The 19,924-nt window shown below is 43.0% G+C and overlaps 1 protein-coding gene across 1 annotated transcript in view; it reads left to right on the top strand.

Annotated features, from left to right (window-relative positions):
- Positions 1–8,078: 8,078 nt before the first annotated feature.
- The window catches only part of LOC131466996 (xylosyltransferase 1-like), an 87,136-nt gene continuing 75,290 nt past the window's right edge, over positions 8,079–19,924 (top strand). Inside the window, exon 1 of the mRNA XM_058640655.1 lies at positions 8,079–8,422. Within this exon, the coding sequence (XP_058496638.1) occupies positions 8,132–8,422 (291 nt within the window). The 5' untranslated portion in view covers positions 8,079–8,131. The remainder of the gene's footprint in view (positions 8,423–19,924) is intronic.

Raw genomic sequence — 19,924 nt, forward strand, 5'->3', positions numbered from 1 at the left:
ACAGATTAAACACTTGATCAGGGCTGACAAGATACTCAAGATACTCAAGGTCTGCAGAATATTTATGACTTGCACAAATTATTGCTCCTCATTTTTCAAGTTCGTATTGATGTCTTCAACTGATTTTTTTTTTTTTTTTTCGCAGCTCTGTGCCACAGGAGCGGCGTAAAAAAATAGACAAAAAGAATAAAAAGCACAAAATGGAGAGAATGTCTAATTGCCTCGTCAATTTAAGAATCGAAAGGTCAGGATCCCGCACACAGTGAGACAGATCTTCCTGTGGCTCTTTTACTGTTGTTATTTTTGGGTTTTGCATAATGTGCTTTGTCTGTGTGTCAGCCAAGGAATTCCTGAGAATGAAATGATAACTTATTTTTCTGTCTTTCAGCTGCCACTTATACAGTGTATAATTCGTTTCCCTTTCTCAGGCTTGATGTAAGCAAAACTTGGTCTGGTGATAAAAATTTGCATGTAGCAATTTTCTTGTTTTCCTCCCACAATTATCTCATGTTGCCCTTCATTCAACATCTAACCAACTATAAATTTGTCAGAAAGCTATAGCTATTCTCCGGGTAATCTTATTTTTCTTCACGTCAGTGGTTTGTTGCCCTGAAACCAAAGACCAAAACGATTTTGACCGGCTTTCATGAACGTGTCATTTCTCCAGCATTATTATTAAATAAAGCATTGACCGTATTATCTTTCTGTATAATTTGACAATATCATAGCTCCAAAGCCTTCAGCAGAGCAGAGATGAGATTTAAAGGTCCAGTGTTTATCATTTAGGAGGGTTTTTATTGCCTGAAATTGAATATACTAGACGTAAGTAGTGTATAATCACTGAAATATAAAAATAATTAATCCCGTCAAAAATGACCATCAAAGCCACGGATTAGTAATAATAAAGTATACATGTTCAGGGTCGGTCTGCTGTGTCACGTATGACGTTTCGAGACGATCGGTCAATGTATGGCGAAGTTATAGGACACTTCCTGTTTCCTGTTTCATGGCGAAATGGCAGCTACATTTAAAACGGCCGACTTCCTGTTGGGTCAAGTTTGTGTCCGTAGACGTGTTCGGGATTCGTCTCTTGTGTCCGGCATAAAGTTTGACGGCGATCGGTCAATGTATGCCGAAGTTAGAGGACACTTCCTGTTTCGTGGTGAAATGGTCGAAATTTCTAAATTTGCCGAGGCCACACCCTTTTGAATCTGCAAAACCGTTCACGTTGGCACGATTTTTTATGTTGGTACGAAAAACGCTTTCAGACGAGTTCGCTAATTTACATAGGGTGTTTGAACTGTCCGACAATAGTTTCCAGCAGTTTCGGCCCCTGCCATTTGTGCTCGGGCCCTAATTATTTTTTTTCTAGCATTAGAATACGCACACGCAGCATGTAAATAAGGGGAGTAATGAAACTTTCAGCAGTGAAAGAATCATAACAAAGACTTTATAAATGCAGAATATTTAGTGTAGTGTAGTTAGTAGTTGTTGTAGTAGGTCATTCAAACCAGAATAGTATTTTGTAACCCTAACCCTACACGTTTTAAACAAAACCTTTATGTTGACTCGCCGTCGTTTCTCCCAACAGCAGTCTATAGTTTATTAGCCTAAAGCTCAGCCACTTATTCAGCGGTACAGCGTAAACACGATAAATGTTTGGACGAGGCTGTAGCTTTTATTCACCAACACACAGACTCGGCTGTAACTCTTGTGTGTCAGAACTTTCCCGGCACAGAGCAGCTACTTTAAGAGCTTGGGCTCTCATTTAGATATACGGCAAATGGCAGTGTAACCTTAGCAGCAGACACAGTCGCCTGTTTTGAGTGATTAGGTGAACTAATGTAACGGCTCCAGCAGCTTTCACGTAAGCAGCTACAACAACCGTTAGAAGGATGGGTCTTGTTGTTTATTGCTGTGCCACAGTTGTCACTCAGGGTAGAGAAGGCTGGAGCTTCCTCTTCCCTTGAGTGTGGAGTTGTGTGTCAGGTCTTTAAAGCTGTGCTAATCAATATATTTATTCTGGCAGTAGCTGTAGCCAGAGGTGCAGTGGCCATAAAGACAAACGGCCGACAAAGTCCAAAGTTACACACATTTTTGGTCGTAACTCAACAACTTATACAACACATTCAGTTCCTTTGGTTGAATTCCTTCACTACATACATGTGTCTGGACAGACGTGGATCCAGCTTGAGTAGTTGTCAGACATAAATATATAAAAGTGATCATTTAAAAGTGGGCGGGGTTAAAAAAAAAAAAAAGCATCCATGACTTCAAACTGCTGAATGACTGTTTCTGAGCAGTATAGAATTCACTTCTGAAACTTTTGGAGGTCACTTTTGTCTGTCTATCGAACGTCTTCAATCACGTTCCAACCTTTTTGAAGCCGTCCTTCTTTGCTTAAACAATGTTGCTGCTGCCTCCGTCTGTCTTGACATATTACGACTTCAGCGCGAACCGAATCCACAACCTTAAAGTTGAAGGACGACTCGCTCTACCACTGAGCTACCGTGATCACTAGTATGTACATAGTCGAGCATTTTGCAGTCAAAAGACCAAACCAAACAAACTCACTGTAACATATTCATGAGGTCAACTCTGTGAATGTTATGTTTTTCAGTTTGATCCTCCCGAGTGGCCAATAAGACAGTGGAGCAGTGAAAGTGAATTTGAAGATATCCCCCCATTCTTCATTATCCACTGTCCTGAAGTGTAGCCACTGGCAACAGCTGCAGAGTTTCTTTTATTCTCAGTCACTCCACCGGCGCTGTTGTCAGCCTGCGGATCACAGCCTCCTCTCGGGGCAAGTTTTATATAGTCTGTATTTATATACTGCTTTTCTAGTCTTGATGACCACTCAGAGCTGCATCTATGTTTTTCATGCACCTATCATGTCCCTGCACACACACTGCTGGCTCTGCCATCAGGAGCAACGTGGGGTTTTAGAGTCTTGCCCTGGGACACGTTGGAATATAGACATATATAATACATGTCTATCTATCTATCTATCTCTCTCTCTCTCTCTCTCTCTCTCTCTCTCTCTCTCTATCTATCTATCTATCTATCTATCTATCTATCTATCTATCTACCAATGTATACCTACCTACCTTCCTACTACCTACCTACCTGCTACCTACTAATGTATCTACCTACCTTCCCTCCTACTACCTACCTACCTACTAACTACTAATGTATCTACCTACCTTCCCTCCTACTACCTACCTACCTACCTACCTACATACGTACCTACCTTCCTACTACCTACCTACCTACCTACCTACTACCTACCAATGTATCTACCTACCTACCTACCTACCTACCTACCTACGTACGTACATCAAAAGTGTGCTTCTAGCAGCATAAACTACCTACCTATGTATGTACCTACCTACCAATGTATCTACCTACCTACCTACCTACCTACCAATGTATCTACCTACCTACCTACCTACCTACCTACCTACCTACGTACGTACATCAAAAGTGTGCTTCTAGCAGCATAAACTACCTACCTATGTATGTACCTACCTACCAATGTATCTACCTACCTACCTACCTATGTATGTACCTACCTACCTACCTACTACCTACTAATGTATCTACCTACCTACCTACCTACCTACGTATCTACCTACCTACCTTCCTACTACCTACCTACCTTCCTACTACCTACCAATGTATCTACCTACCTACCTACCTACGTACATCAAAAGTGTGCTTCTAGCAGCATAAACTACCTACTAATGTATGTACCTACCTACCAATGTATCTACCTACCTACCTATGTATGTACCTACCTACCAATGTATGTACTTACCTACCTACCTACCTACCTACCAACCAATGTATCTACCTACCTACCTACCAATGTATCTACCTACCTACCTACTACCTACCAATGTATCTACCTACCACCTACCTACCTTCCCTCCTACTACCTACCTACCTACTAACTACTAATGTATCTACCTACCTTCCCTCCTACTACCTACCTACCTACCTACCTACCTACATACGTACCTACCTTCCTACTACCTACCAATGTATCTACCTACCTACCTACCTACGTACATCAAAAGTGTGCTTCTAGCAGCATAAACTACCTACCAATGTATCTACCTACCTACCTACCTACCTATGTATGTACCTACCTACCTACCTACTACCTACTAATGTATCTACCTACCTACCTACCTTCCTACTACCTACCTACCTACCAATGTATCTACCTACCTACCTTCCTACTACCTACCTACCTTCCTACTACCTACCAATGTATCTACCTACCTACCTACTTACCTACCTACCTACGTACATCAAAAGTGTGCTTCTAGCAGCATAAACTACCTACTAATGTATGTACCTACCTACCAATGTATCTACTTACCTACCTACCTACCTACCTACCTACCAACCAATGTATCTACCTACCTACCTACCTACCTACCTACCTACTACCTACCAATGTATCTACCTACCTACCTACTACCTACCTACTACCTACCAATGTATCTCCCTACCACCTACCTACCTTCCTACTACCTACCTACCACCTACCTACCTATTATTTCATATCCTATGAGTGTTATTTCAAAAGTGTGCTTCTAGCAGCATAAACACCCTCCTGGGCAAATGTGGCCATTATACAGCACAAGCGTGCTGCTCCCTCAGTACACTGAAGCATAGGGCTGCATGTAACGCTGACTGATGAGTGATCTTACAGAGATGTGCACTACACCATGATGATGCATGACGCAGCCCTGACACATGACCTTTTGAAGGCCTGTTATTGGCTGATTCCATGACATTACATTAGTCACTGCCATCAGTACTTGAGTCACAGATTTAGCTTCAGCTGCTGGGTTTATTTAAGCACGCAAAAGTCCATAAAGAACAGTTTTGGTCATTTGTAATTTAACTTTTAAGACCAGTCTCCTGTTATGAGTATTACATATTCACTTAATAACTGGCCGATGTTTTATCAGCGTGAGTGTCTCCCTGCTGATGTGCTGCAAAATCACCATATTGAGATTTGGTGCAGTATTGGGCTGTGTATCTGCCAGAGAAGTTTTCCCAAACTCTGTTACTCTCCGCATTGCCATGCAAGGAGCACAGGAAGTGTGTTTACTGTAACAAGGATCTCTGAATCACTCTTGAGCTGAAAGTTTGGTTGAACTAAAAATATTCCCACCTCACAGTTATTTATGAAGTTTTATACACAAACTATCTGCATGCAGTTGACAGTCTCCCACGAGGCTGTAGTGCAAATTATAATTTTTAAGACATTGTGCAGTTTTATTTTATAATTAAATTAAGCCTCCAAGATGACTGGACTGATACTGTGCATTAGCTCAATGCAGGATTTCTCCTCTTTAGTTTTTAAGAATTCAGGATTTAATGTGCAAGCGCGTCCTGGACTCATTATAACATTTCTTCCTCTGCGCTACGGAAATAATTTCATGTGAGCTATTCGGTGACAAATTAAAGGAGACCACCAGTTTGAATATAGCAACTTATTAAATCATATTAAGCCAGAGACAATATTGAATAGGAATGGCGCCGGTGCTCTGAGGTGCAATAAACCTATACACAGCTGTGAAGGAACCAAAGTTAGCACTACTGTAGATTGATTTCCCTTGTTACAAATGCAATGGCAATCGCAGGGCAAAATAAGTTTTAATCTGCTCAGTAACTTTTGATATGTGTTATTTACAGTATATCACAAGTCATACATGCTGCCGTTTACAGAGCTGTGTTGGTTGGTCAGATTTTTTCCTATCGCAGGCGTAAACACTGGCAAATTTGTATTTATAAATGTATTTTATGGCCTATTCCTATCATATCTACAGGGGTTTTTTTATTATGAGAAAAGCACTTTCTTATGGTCTTAGGTCACTTGATTTGTTTGTATTGTCAGTTAGGCATCACTGAGAACAAGTTTGCTGCTAAAACTGAAGGAGCTGGTCTCACTGAACACTTTTACAGGTGATACTGAATGACTTGGAGGCCCAAACATCTGGCCGTGGATGTTTTTATCCATTTTTAACTGGTTTTAATGACCACTTCATCAACCACCATCATACCTGTGCCAGAAACTGAACAATATGTGATGGTCTATGAGTGATTAGACTCATTATCATGCTTAGACGTTTGATAAACATGGGTGTAGATCATATGGTGGGCAACAAGGTGCCCTTTTGGTAAAAATAAGTGAATAAATCAATGAATAAAAAAGTCATACAGGTGCCCGACGCACACTATGGCAATTATCTAGCATGTTTGGACTGTCTTCAGGCAACTCACTTCATTCTTGCAGCTCAGCTGTGACGTACCTCCTGGAAAGCAGCGGAGAGAAAGTAAATTTTCCTACTGGGTTCCAGCTGGGATCTAGCGAGTGTGAATGCAGATAGGGTAATTTTTCTTAAACTTAGTGAGGAAAAGACAGATATTCCACTGGGACGTACGGTTAAATGGTGGCCCCAGGAAATCATATATCAGGAGACCCAGTGTTCCTGTAGCTACCTGTTGGGATCAGTTAAGTCTGTCGAGAGTCCTTGGAGCCTCAATAATACTCTGTAATAACCATATTGGGCTTTTCAAATGGAGCCATTTACAGGTATATTGGGTTATTATCAGGATTTCTTTGCCAGATTTCGTTTTGGAAAAATGAAAATGTAGACTAGTGTGCCAGCAATTTCTTTCACATAGAGAACAGAGAGGAGACAAGAGAGAATTTCTGTTTAATTAACAAATCCATAATTATAATACAAGATCAGACCAATGCTTTTTCCTTCCCTTTCCCCTCTGATTCTGGGGACCGCTCTGCTGGAATCATTTACCTTCTCATGTTAGAAATCCATTCCAATCTAACTTTATTTGTGAAGCCCTTTAAAACTCCTTTTTGCTTTTTGACGCCTGAGAATAAGTCTTTTAAATGTAATGTTTGGCTTTTTACTAACAGCCCAAACAAACTTGCATTTCGTGTTTTAAAGCAGAAGCCTGTTACAGATATGAAGAATAGCAAGTCTGCACCACATAAACCTGATGCATGAACCAATGAAAAAGAAGGAAGGAATGGCAGAGACAGAGTGGACAGAGTCATAGTTCTCTGATATGAGGGGTGAGTGGAGGAGTCCTCTGTTTGTTGCACTCTTTAAAGAAGAAGAAGAGCTTTAAAGAAATTCACCATCATACATACTATTTTTTTCTCTCCCTCCAATTTACTTTTGCTTTTAATGATGTCTCGCATCATTAATGATGTCTCACATAATGAGGGCCACATGCAAAGCTGAATGGATTTTTTTGGATTCCATGCACGCACGTGGCAACCAGTAGTGACTTCGCCTATAACAATCTCAACCCTTTGTTTTGAACCACTGATGTTGGCAAAATTGGCCAGTACCTAGTTGAGGTTTTACAAATGGAAATGAGTGTCCTATCAACAATGAGAAATGGGGTCTTGGGGATTCGAACTCGTAACCATCTATTACAAGCCCAACTCCCCTCCGCACGTCCATGGGCTGCCCTCCATTTATTTTTTCCATGTAATATGTGCATATATTTTACATTTATGTTAATTAATTCACTAAAATAAATATGAAAACAAAAAGCCATTACATTTTCTTAGAAACATTGTCCTTGTTAGCATTTCTACTACTTCTAATATTATTATACTCATTTTGACTTTTGACTGCAGGATGCTTGGATTCTTGAATTGCACCTAGAAAAGTGATGGTTTTTGTTTTATTTGTTTATTTGTTGAATGATGTTTATTTGTTTATTTGTTGATTTTAGATGTTGGCACTGAGACAGTGGGTATGGGAAGCTCTGACCTCGTGACTTTCCGGTTTATCTTGTGGAGAAATAACCACAATATTCGTCTAAGAAATAAATTATATCAAATAATAATGATGATAATGTAATGTAATATAATATAATGATAAAATCCCCGTCGTTTCACCACACGGTGGCCCTCTGCCTCTCCTTGTCGACGCTCCTCCTCGCCTCCTCCCCCTCCTCCTGTCTCCCCTCCTCCTCCTCCTCCTCCTCTCTATTTCCACTGCTTCCTCGGGTCGCGCTGCGCACAGTCAGCCACAGACGCTCCTCCAGCTCCGTGCTGCCCCGGTGTGCGATGATGGTCGGCGGCTCGTGTGCTCGCAGGCTGGCCCGCCGCTCGCGCTCCGCCCTGATCGCGGCGCTCACGGTGCTGCTGGTGCAGACGCTGATCGTGTGGAACTTCAGCAGCCTCGACTCCGGCGAGGACGGGGCTTCCAGCGTGCGGGAGAAGAGGGACCGGGTCGCGGCGGGCAACAAAGCCGCTGGCAGCGACTATTTCCAGCGCGACGAGAGCCACAAGCGGCGGCAGCAGCAGCATCTTCCTCCTCCGCCCGCGAGAGGAGCGGCGCGACACATACAGCAACCGGTAAGAGAGACGGAGGCAGAGGCAGAGACAGCGCTGCCAATGTGTCCATCACCACGTACAGTGTCTGTGTAGCAAGAGAGAGAGTGTGTGTCTCTGCGGGGAGGATGTGAGGCAGACAGGTCAAAACATTCCCAGTTTGCGCTTTTGGCGGCCTTGCGTCTAAAAGAACGAGCGCGCGGCTGTTGTCACCTTCCTCGCAGGGAAATGAGAGGATGTGTGAGGATGAGGATGAGGTTGAGGGAGCCCTGGTGAGGGATGCTGGGAGACGGGCATCCTCGGCTGAAGGCTCGCTGAATGAAGACACAGAGACTCCAGTTTGCTGAGTCTAAAATCTGATCCCAGCGTGCAGTGGTTCACTCCAGGGCACGCGCTTTTGACTAAGCTCTGTGGAGATGCAGAGTCAACTGAGTGGGGTGTGAGTTTTTTTTGGTTTTTTTCTTTTTACCTGTCACGTCTGTTTGGTTTTTTGTGTCAAATGCAGGAGCTGCTGGGCTCAGCAGCACAGGCCAAATTGAAACCTAATCCAATTTACATCCTCGCTTTTGATGAGTGCGCAGAGATATTAGAGTCATGTGCTGTCTGTGGAGAGAAAAAAAAAGGTTTTTATTGCTAATGGCAACATCAAAACACAAAGGTCAGGGTGGGATACAATGGTGTGATTGTGGAGCCTGCGCACACACACACACAGCAGTTCAGTTGTGGCTGCATAATGAACATCATACACACTAAAATGAATAAATGAACTACAGATAGCCTCTGAGACTGTGTCCATTCATAAGCGAAGAGGAGAGAATGTTGCACGCTGGGAATTAAATAAAAAATTGATTCCCCCCCAAAAAAAATCCAAGTGTTTATTTGCAGTGGCACGAGGAGCATGTCCCCCATGCCCCGGAGACTTGTACACTGACTGACTGAGTAGGTTTTTATGTATTTGCAGAGATTCATTTTTCACAACCTAATGTCTGGAATTAAAGTCTCGCACATTGAGGTTTGCACAGACGCTTTGACACAGTTGTTGTTCCTGGCTGAAAAGAACGTGCTGCGCGTCCTCCCTTCGTAGAGGCTGCCGGCCGTTCAAGTACGACCTACTCCTCTTCAGCCACCGCCGTGCGACCGGCAGATAAGCAGCTGCGATGTGGCGTGATACACTGTGGCCTCGCGCACAGTCACTCACTCTGAGCCGCGCTCTATAGCTGTATTATCTGTCTCCTCCGCAGATCCTGCAGTGACTCACTCACTCACTTCATCTGGCATCAGGACCGGCTTGTCCCACCTGCCGGCATCTCTCCACAGAACAAAGTCGTACCAAGGGCGGCTTTTCTTATTTGAGGCGTTTGTCTGCTGTTTGTCAGCCGGTGAATCCGTCAGTGAAACATCAGCGTAATATACCAGTAATGGTGCTTCAGGGAACGGATGACTGTGGCGCTTGTTAGTGAGTTAACATTAAAGCACTTCGGGATATTATTACCTCGTGCTGCATGGAATTACTGTAATATCCCTTCAAGGACTCTTCATGAAATGACAACTGTGCATCAAGTTGTGTCACATCCTGCTCATGCTGCAGCCGTGAGCTCTTAAATCAGGGTTTTCCTCCTCATGGGCTCAGAGCAGCACTTCACACGGCCTGAACGGCAGCCAGTCAGAGACTCTCAGCCCTCCGTCTCTCTTCTTCTTCTGCAGTTCTGTGGCCCCCAGACTCCTCACGTTCAACTAGTCGCTCTCAGCCACATGCGCTCCCTCAACTGGTTAATAACTGCATTTTCATTTCTTCCCCTCCCTCCCTCCTCGTGGGTGGTGTTTGTGTGAGCGGCACTTGGCGAGGCAGCGTAGTCCAGCCTAAGGGTTTAGGCATAAGCACCAACTGATGCTGTATATGAGGCACAGAGTGGCGAGAGCAGCACTTCCAGAATAGAATAAGCCAAGAGCTACAGTGACAAACGCAGCAGAGCTCTTACATGATAACTTGTGTTGGAATATTCTGCATAGCTGAGGATGTGTCACCACAGCAGGCAGGAGCTGCAGCTGTCATTAGCGGTTGTCTCCTGTTGTGTGTGTCTTTTGAGGAAATGGCAAACGGGAGAGCAAGAGATGTTTTTTCTCTCGTCATCCATCAGACACCGCGGCTTGTTTGTTCACGTGTCTGCCGCCTTCTGTATCTGGGTGTATAGTCACACGTGAACGATGTTGTTGAACCCTTTTCTCTGCTCCATCCTCGGTGGCTCTTCTTGAGGTTTCATCCATAGAGCTGTACATGTTGTAGGGGACGAGTCGCTACGATAGTCGGTGTTGGTAATGGCCAAAATCACTTGATCTGATATCGGGGAAAAAGAAGAAAGTAAAATGGTATGATCTAAAGAGAGATGTCCACCACCACCGTCAGGGGACAAGGACATTAGTGAGAGCTCGCCACAAAGGTCTACCACGCAGTTGAAGACTTTAGCACCTTTGGTTTTCTCCAAAAATCTCTTTATATGGAATCAATTCAGGAAATTAGCGCTCGTACAAAAATTGACTCACTGAGGCAAACTGCGATTGGTGAATTTAGACTATACAAATACAATTGATTTGATTTCTCACACAGGATTGTGTCTGTGTGTTGTCTTGTTTTGCCGAACATTACACAATTGTTTTTTTATTATTAATAAGTGCTTATTAAGGTTTCCCCGCTCATGTACCAACATTAAAAGGATCTACCTTCAGCAGGAGACTCAGTAAAGCTCTGCAAAGCGTCTGTTTGCGAGCTCCACATCTGGCTGTCAGCGCTTTCTTTCCATCTGCCACGGGAGCCGTACGCCGTCACGAGCCCCATGTGCCCAGCGGGCGTCCGGCTCACACATGTCGTAAAGAGTTTCCCAGTTAGTCATGGTAGGACGTGAAACATTACTTATGATGCTCACTTTTCCCCTTTTTTGTTTCCGCTTGCACCAAGTTTTCCTAATGGGTTCCTGTGTGGAAGATGATGTCATAACTAATCCTTACAAACCTCCTCTAAAACACAGGACATTTGAAATCCTTCTCTTTCTTTTTGTACGTTGTTCCACTGTATACAAATATTACATGCCCGGTTTAACCACAGAAAATCATACTTCATGTCATGGTTTTTGTTCTCGGTGGTACACTTGGCTCAGCTGCAGACCTTATGTATACAAAGAAACGAGAGCCGCTGGATATTTTTACTTGAATAGGTTGTGACTGACTAAAGAAAATAACCAAAAAATTACAGAAGCAAAAACAACTCTGTGGGGTTTGACAGAAAATACCCTGATATAATATTCTCTTCTTTCGAATACCCTTTTGAATAAAAAACCCCTGTGTAATCCCCGGTTTAAACGTGTTCTTGACCAGTGGGAATGTGTTTAATCTGCATTCACGCGCAGGTCAAATGACGTCATTTCTGACGCTTACAGCCACTATAGCAGTTTTTTTTTAGCATCTAAAAATCACTCCTTCATCGTTACGCTCTGAAGTTGGGATCACACAAAATAGTATCGACTGTAACATTGTCACGGATCTCGCTCACTCTTTTTGTGTCTGCCGCATTCGTGACATCACATTTCACACACACACACACACACACACAGATGGTGCAGGGGTGAAAGCACCACGGGGCAGACCAACCACTGGCAATGAGAATGGTGTTAATCACCTTTTTTTAGTGGGTTCAGCCAGGCTCAAAACACTTTTTTTTTTCTGTTGAAAAAGCAAAAAAAACATTGTAAAGACTCAGCATTAACGTGAAAATGAAATAACTCGCTAAAGGTCTGGAGTCCTGCTGGAATCATCGTTTAAATGATGATGATGGAGTACACCGAGGAGTACCGGCGTGCGTCACATGTGTTTCACATTTGGGAGCTTTGCTGGAAATTCGTTGTTGCTACCAGTCTGTGCTCCGACCATCAGCGCGACCACACCGTGATTCATCCCACTGTGCTCGTGATCACAGCGCTGACTCACGCTTTGACTTCCATTCATTTGGACAGCCCAAACTAAAAAAAAAACACAAAACCTAAACTTAACCTAACCACAATTCAAATCTTCCCCCTTAAATTAACCAGTCCCTCAGAAATGAGCTTCTGCCTCATTAGGTCCAGGTTTTGGTCCCCATGAGGACTTTGTTTGTGCCTCAAAATGTCCTATGATGCACAAACATTGATGCAGGGAAGCCACTACATAGCGGCACACGCATATACATTTGCGTGTATACTCAATGATGTCCTTTTTTGGAACAGTGCAATGAGGGGGTGTACAGTCATAGGTGACACGGCTCCGTAGCTGCAAGATTTATGTGCTTGAATGTGTTCAGTTGGCGTGTTAGTCCTCATTCAGTCAGATTAGTTTATATTACAAAGCAGCGATGCAAAAACATGCTTCCAGTGTGTCCGTTTTAAAACAGTGCCGTATATTTGATTTCCTGAAACACTCGTTCTTCGCGTTGCGAGGAAAAACTGCCTTCCTCACCTTTCCCACACCCGCCTCACACGCAGTCTGCTCCTGGTGCCACTTCATGTGCCAGTCACTGTCAGCGCTGGTTTTTGTGTGGCAGCAAAGCCACTTTCGCCGCGGTAATTGGTGGTTAAATTGGCACTTCGCAAAACTAAATCACGCTGGAGTGTGAGCTATTTTGCTTTAAACAGACATCGGGACATACATAATTACAGTCCAGAGACGCCCTCGGAGATGCACTGTGTGATTTCAAATTTCAACTGTCCCAATCATTACATCAATAAAGTGTTGCCCTGTTAAACCTGTAATGAGGGAAAAGTAAAGTGCAGCCTGCCCATCGGTCCGTCCATTTGTCGCGATGACTCAACACGCGGAGATCTTCCTTTTTTCAAGTGCTCGGAATCTCGGCGAGAGAGAGAGGTAGAGAGGTAGAGAGAGAGAGAGAGAGAGAGAGAGAGACGTTCACATCTGAGTGAAAGGGTAAGAAACTCCGACTTGAAAGAGATGCATGAAAAAAAAAAAAACACCAAGACACTTTGATGTTGATGGGTAATTTGTATACATGACACCTTCCTCCTTCAAAAAAAACATTTCATTATTATCATAATTCGCTGTGCCATAGCCCTGTCATGTTGTTTCACCGAGCTGATCCCACTCCCGTGCAAAATATCTGTGTCAGCACAGAATCTGAAAACTTCAGACTGACAGTTGGCGTATCCATGGCAGCGCAAACATCACACACGGACGCCTCTGTGCTGAACACTCCTCCTCGCACAGGTGCTAAATGTACGGCGGGCCTCTTCCATGTGGTATCCATGTAATCTGTTTACAGCGGAGGCAGCAGACCTCCCCCTCTCCCCCACTTCTCTCTGTCCTCCTCCTGTCTTTACTCACTGTGTGTGAAGGAGGGGGTCGGTATTCAACAGGTGTCAGGATGTTAGAAATGCGACACATGCGCACTGGCATGACTCCTGTAGTCCTGTCAATGGTGTTGAGTCTGGAGATGATGATTGTATTATCCCTCACGGAGCACATGGATAATTACAAAATGTGGGTATTGTTGTAGTGGTTAGAACGAAGACCGGGGTTCCAGACCCGCTCAGAACAAGGGCCTTTGTGGAGTTTGTGGCCTATGGAGTTTGCATGTTCTCCCCGTGTGTGCATGGGTTTTCTCCGGGTCCTCCGGTTTCCTTCTACGGTCCAAAAACATGATTGAATGGTTGTGTGTCTCTGTATGTGACCCTGTGATGGACTGGTGAACTGTCCAGGGTAAACCCCGCCTATCGCCCTATGTCAGCTGAGATTGGCACAGCGACCCTCATGTGGAGGATAAAGCTGTAGAAGATGGATGGATGGTTGGATGCTCAGCTAGTCTTCTTAGGACACTGCATTGACGTCCATTCATTTGGACAGCCTAAACAAAGTGTTATTTCTAACCGTAACCCGACCACAATGCAAACCGTAGCCCTTAACTTAACCAGTTCCTCAGAAATGAAGTTCTGCCTCATTAGGACCAGGTTTCTGGTCCTGACAAGGTCAGTGTTAATGCCAGAAAACGTCCCAAAGTGGTAACAAATACAAGTACACACACACACACACACTGACACACCATCCCCTCACCCGTCATCCTGTACTGCTGTTACAGATGGTTTCATTCCCCAACACATTAATAACGCATCATCTCGATGAATGAAGCTATATAATACCTAGCGTTGCCAATAATCCCATAGGTAAGAGGCTTAGCAGGCAGCCCGGCGAGAGAGACAGGGAGAGAGACATAGAGAGAGACAGAGAGAGAGAGCAAACGAGGCAAGGCAGTGGCAGGGGCAGGGGCCAGATTTGTTTTATCTGAAGTTGTGTCCATGTGGATATTTAGTGCAGGGCTAAGAGGTTAGACACACACACACACATACACATACAAAGCTAGTCTTCTTAGGACACTGCAATGATGTCCATTCATTTGGACAGCCTAAACAAAGAGTCATCCCTGACCTTAACTATAACCATATACTTAACTGTACTTAAGTGCAAAACTTTCTTATTTATATTACTAGCAACTTTTACATTTACTCCACTAGATTTTCCCATAACTATCTTTGTTACTCGTTGCTACCGAATAAAACCAAAAGAAGAAGAAGATTTAGTAATGGTCTGTATTTTTATAGAGCTTTTCTAGTCTTGATGAGCTGCTTTACGTTATAGTTTTTACCCATTCACACGCTTCAATATGCCTTGCTCAAGGACACTTATAGACTAGCAGGGCCAGGAATTGAACCCACAACCATCCAGTTGAATAGCAACTCCAACTACCACTGAGCTACCATGGCTCAATCCTTATGCCTTACTTTTTTTACTTTTTCTTCTAAAACTTAAGTACATTTTATATCAGAAATGTACTTTTGATACTTAAGTACAGTAAATGTCATATACTTTAAGACTTTATAAAGTGACTTCAACGTCTACCTAAATCATTTTTGGTAAGATACTTCCCTTTATTGTACTTTATACAAGACTGAGTTAACCATAACACAATTCAAATCTTAGCCCTAGTTGCTCAGAAATGAGGTTCTGCCCCATTAAGGTTAGATTTTGGTCTCCATGAGGTCAACTGGTCCTGACAAGGTCTGTGTTTATGCCATAAAAGGTCCTTAAGAGGTGACAAATGCCAGTACACACACACTCACACTCACACGCACACACACATATGTAGGGGTTATTGACCCATCACTCAACTCCCCTGCTGTTTCAGGATTATCCCTTTAAATAGATCTACTCTATGTCATGAAAGGAGATTAGTGCTGACTGCTGTTAAGACACATCATGTGTCGCATTGATTGTGATTCCCGATCACATTAAACAGCTTAATTTTTTTGGTTGAAAATTAAATTAAATTAATGAACAAAGAAATAGTTTTTACTGAAGAGAGTGAAGATACGGCACAAACAAAACACTTGGAGCACCAATAGCTACGATGTGATTGTGTTTTTGTTTTTAAGCTCATGCACACAGCATGTGTCTCTGAGCTCAGTCTGGACTGAAGAAGGACAACTTCTCATGGACAAAGAAATCTGAATTATAAGCCTCTGAAAACATGTTTTCTCAGTCTGTGGGCTGCACAATTAACTTTTGTTGTAATGAGAATAAGTCAGACATTAATTGGCTTTTCTCCGTCGTCGTGGGAGCGACCGTGATGTGATTTTCTGCTGTGCACGGCATCAGTCTCGGAACAGCAGGGCACAGTGGAAGGAGTCGGTTACCTCGCTGAGAGGTTGGAGGTGTGAAGCCTGTCGCCTGCAGCTCCTCTTCTTTACAGCTCACTGTGGCTGCTCCTTCTGCAATATTTCAAACTCAACTGCTGTAAAAATCCGCCCAAAAAGATAGTTGTCTCTTTTTCAGTGAACTCTACCTCCAGTGCTGTGTTTCCATCATGGTAAACATGGTGCAGTTTGGAACAGTTTGGAATGGTAAAGCCATTTAGCAGCAGTCGAAACACGAGCCAGTAAACAGACAACAAAGGAGGCCATCCAGCAGCTCTTTCTTTCCTGCTTGGTTTGTGGCTGTCAAGCTTTGTATGAGAATAGAAGGGTGTGATGTTTTTTGTTGCCCAATCAGCTGTGGGTGTAATGGGGGTAATGCAAGGGAAAGGTACTAAAGCAGGGGTGTCAAACATATGGCCCGCGGACGCAGGATGAATTTGTGAACATTTTGCAGTATGATTAGGTTCTAATCATACAATAAATCAAATAAAATAAAGCTAAATAACATATTTTTACGGTAAGAGTTAGGTTGTACCTGTGACTAAATGTTTTGTGCCTTTGTAGTTCCACTGTGACCTATAGTTGTAATGCACATGAGTAAATGGTAAACTTAGACACAATATTGTTGAAATTGCACTTATTTTTCTCAGGAAATTCACGTTGTTCATAATATGTTTTGTAACACGATACTTTATTAAATGTAAAACAAGGGGAAACATTTGGAGTCCTTGTTGTTCATAGTTTATCATGCTATTATTTTACTGGTCCAGCCCACTGAGCTCAAATGAGTTTGAAACCACTGTACTAAAGCATTGAACGGTGGGGGATGGTTATTTTGGTACTATATCTAATGGAAACGCGTACCATATTGTGCCAGGCCAAACCATTCCACAAAAAACTGCTCAAGTGCACTGACAAACACACGTGGTCTCTGTTTTGTTTTACCTTTTAAATGCTCTTGATGTAAAGCTTGAGCCATGAATGGCCAATTGAGCAGTAACTTGAGTCCACACCAGTTTGCATGACTGCAGATATTGTACACACACGCTCATGTAAACAGGAAGCAGATTGTTGACTCTGCAGTTGGTTACTTTAGTTGCACAGAATACTACAAGTGAGGCACAGCAATGGGCAAAAAGGAGCAGGAAGGACGTCTGTTGTTGTTTGTTGATTTGATTTGTATTGAGATTCTACAATTAAATCATTGCTATTTAAGAACCATATTTTTAAATTCAGTGCACATCGCATGTCAGTCAGTCATTCTGTCATTTATCTAAATTGAATGGAACAACAGAATACTTACATTTAGCTGCCCATGCTAGTAATAGAATACACATGTTAACATGTTTTGTTTCAGCTTTGCCTCAGTGTTGAGCTGAGCTAGGGTTGTGATAAAATAAAATACTGGGTCTAAATCTAAATAAATAGATCATCTTAAAACAGGACGCAGCAAAAAATGCCTCAAATGAAATTGAAAAAAATATTAAATGTCCCTCACACGTCCATTCACTTCATGAAGCTCCTACACTTTATTGTTTCAGGGGCTTTAATATCACAAATAAAATGTCAATTTCAATATACAGACCAGTGGTCAATTTAATCTCATAATTATTATACTCCAAAATTCACATTTTGAGTTGACATATTTAACATTAATGTTTACTCAGAGCAAGCAGAGGAATGGTCTGCGAACAAAATAAATAAAATGAATGAATTTTATTAAATATTTTTCAGGGAAATATTGTACGCTGAATGCTATGGTGTTGCAGCCGTGCTGGGCGGTGGGACATGATGCGAAGCTGCACTAAAACATTCCCACCGCGAAACGTCCTCCACAAATAGACTTCCGCGCGTACGGAATCATCACACAGCATGAAGTGTGTCTGTCTCCCGAGCGTAATGATCACATCACGCTGAAAAACACTCGACGGCCTTGTTGTCGGGCGATGCGTTCTGCAGAATGTCCACTTGTGTGAAATGACTCCGTCTGCTGCTTCATTGACATGCGACACGCAAGTGTGCACACGGACATGCAATCACACCCACGCAGACTCACAACGCCGAGCATGAGCCGCTGCCTCGCTATCTCCTCAACACACCATACACTAATCCCCGTGTATTGTATTGCGCTAATAGGACAGAGAGTTAGAGACAGGGAGAGAAGAGAGAACGATGCAGTGTAGTGAAGACGCGGGGTGATGACATGTTGGTTGGGTAGAGATAGGGCCTGTCAGTGAAAGCTTTTGTCCTTATGGTCCCATTGAGCACGAGGAGGGGAACTGACAGCGTTGCTATTTTGACTTCTCAATACAGGGGCTGAATGCCAACTATCCCAGAGACTTGTCTCAATCTGTAAGTTCAAGAGATAGAAAGAGAGATGGAGACAGGCAAGAGAAAGAGAGACAGACATGTGAGACTGAAGAAAGCTGAGGGAAGGAATGTTGGTGGGGGAAAGAAAAGATAAACGCCTCATCCCTTCTACAAATCCGACGTTGACTCAAATCCTGGCGTAATCCTTAGGGGAACCCCAGTTTGGTTTGAAGGCTTGTTAGAGTAGCTGAGGCCTGGTTGGCAGAGACTGTGTGGTTGGTGCAGAACATTTCTGGAAACTAACTGGAGTCCAAATGGCCTCCACGCATGCAGGGATCAGGTCTGTAATTTTCCCCTCTGTTGATGTAGTTTGGGATCCAGGGGTAAGCTGATACGAAGACCCTGATTATGCTGGTTTTATCGAGCATCTCTAAATTGGAGCCCTCGTTTGAGATTATACCAAGGAGGTTTAGCAAAGCTGCCCAATAATCCCTCTTCTCCGTCGCTACCGTAAACAGAAGTGGTGATTGCACCGGTTTAATTATTCACCCGGACGGATGCAAACAGCTTTTGTGATGGTTCATGGTGGTATTTAACTATATTTAACCTGTGTTTGTTCCTTCACTCTTTAAGTCATTCAACTAAACAAACATGTCATCCACCAAATGATGCTAAATGAATTGTTTACATTTGATATAATATCATACTGTCCAAAACGTCAAGATCAAATGTCCAAACATACTCGTTCCAACATTCAATATGGCAGCCTGTGTTTAGACATTTGGCTTTGGGAACTTTAGCGTCTCAAACTGACTGTTCACATTTATTGCAAAAACAAAAAAGGGCATATGAAATGAAACGAGCACATAAATGTGCTCACCAGCCACTTTTACATTAGTCACATGGCAGCATCTCACTGTATTTAGACACGTCTCTTTGCATCAGAATGGGGTAGAAAGGTGATTTAAGTGCTTTTAAACATGGCATTTTTACTGGTGTCAGACAGAAACTGCTGATCTGCTGGGATTTCTTTTTTTTTTTTAACACATACCCATCTGTAGATTTTCAAAAAGAATGGTCCAAAAGAGGAAAACATATCCAATGAGCAGCAACAGCAATTTTTAATAAGAACATCTCTGAAAGCTCAGCATGTTGAACCTTGTAGCAGATGGGCTACACCAGCAGACGACGTCGTCCTGTGTACCTAACAAAGTGGTCTGTGAGTGTAAATGATATAAAAATGGTGTGAAGAATATTCAAAATTTGCAGCAATAGACGTTTTTCATTGTCTGTGTGCCAGTTTGGATGCTGGACGGCTGCCTCCTGTGTCTGAAACTGGATCAAATGAGTTGCAGGACTTGGTGCTGGGGTCAATTCCTTGTCTGGGAACTTTGTGTGTGGAGTTTGCATGTTCTCCCCAGTCTCTCCGGTTTCCTCCCACCATCAGAAAAATCCATGATTGTTAGAATGTTAGGTCCCGGTCCCTTGTGGT

This window comes from Solea solea, chromosome 10 (genome assembly GCF_958295425.1).
Source record: "Solea solea chromosome 10, fSolSol10.1, whole genome shotgun sequence".
In the NCBI taxonomy this organism is placed as follows: domain Eukaryota; kingdom Metazoa; phylum Chordata; class Actinopteri; order Pleuronectiformes; family Soleidae; genus Solea; species Solea solea.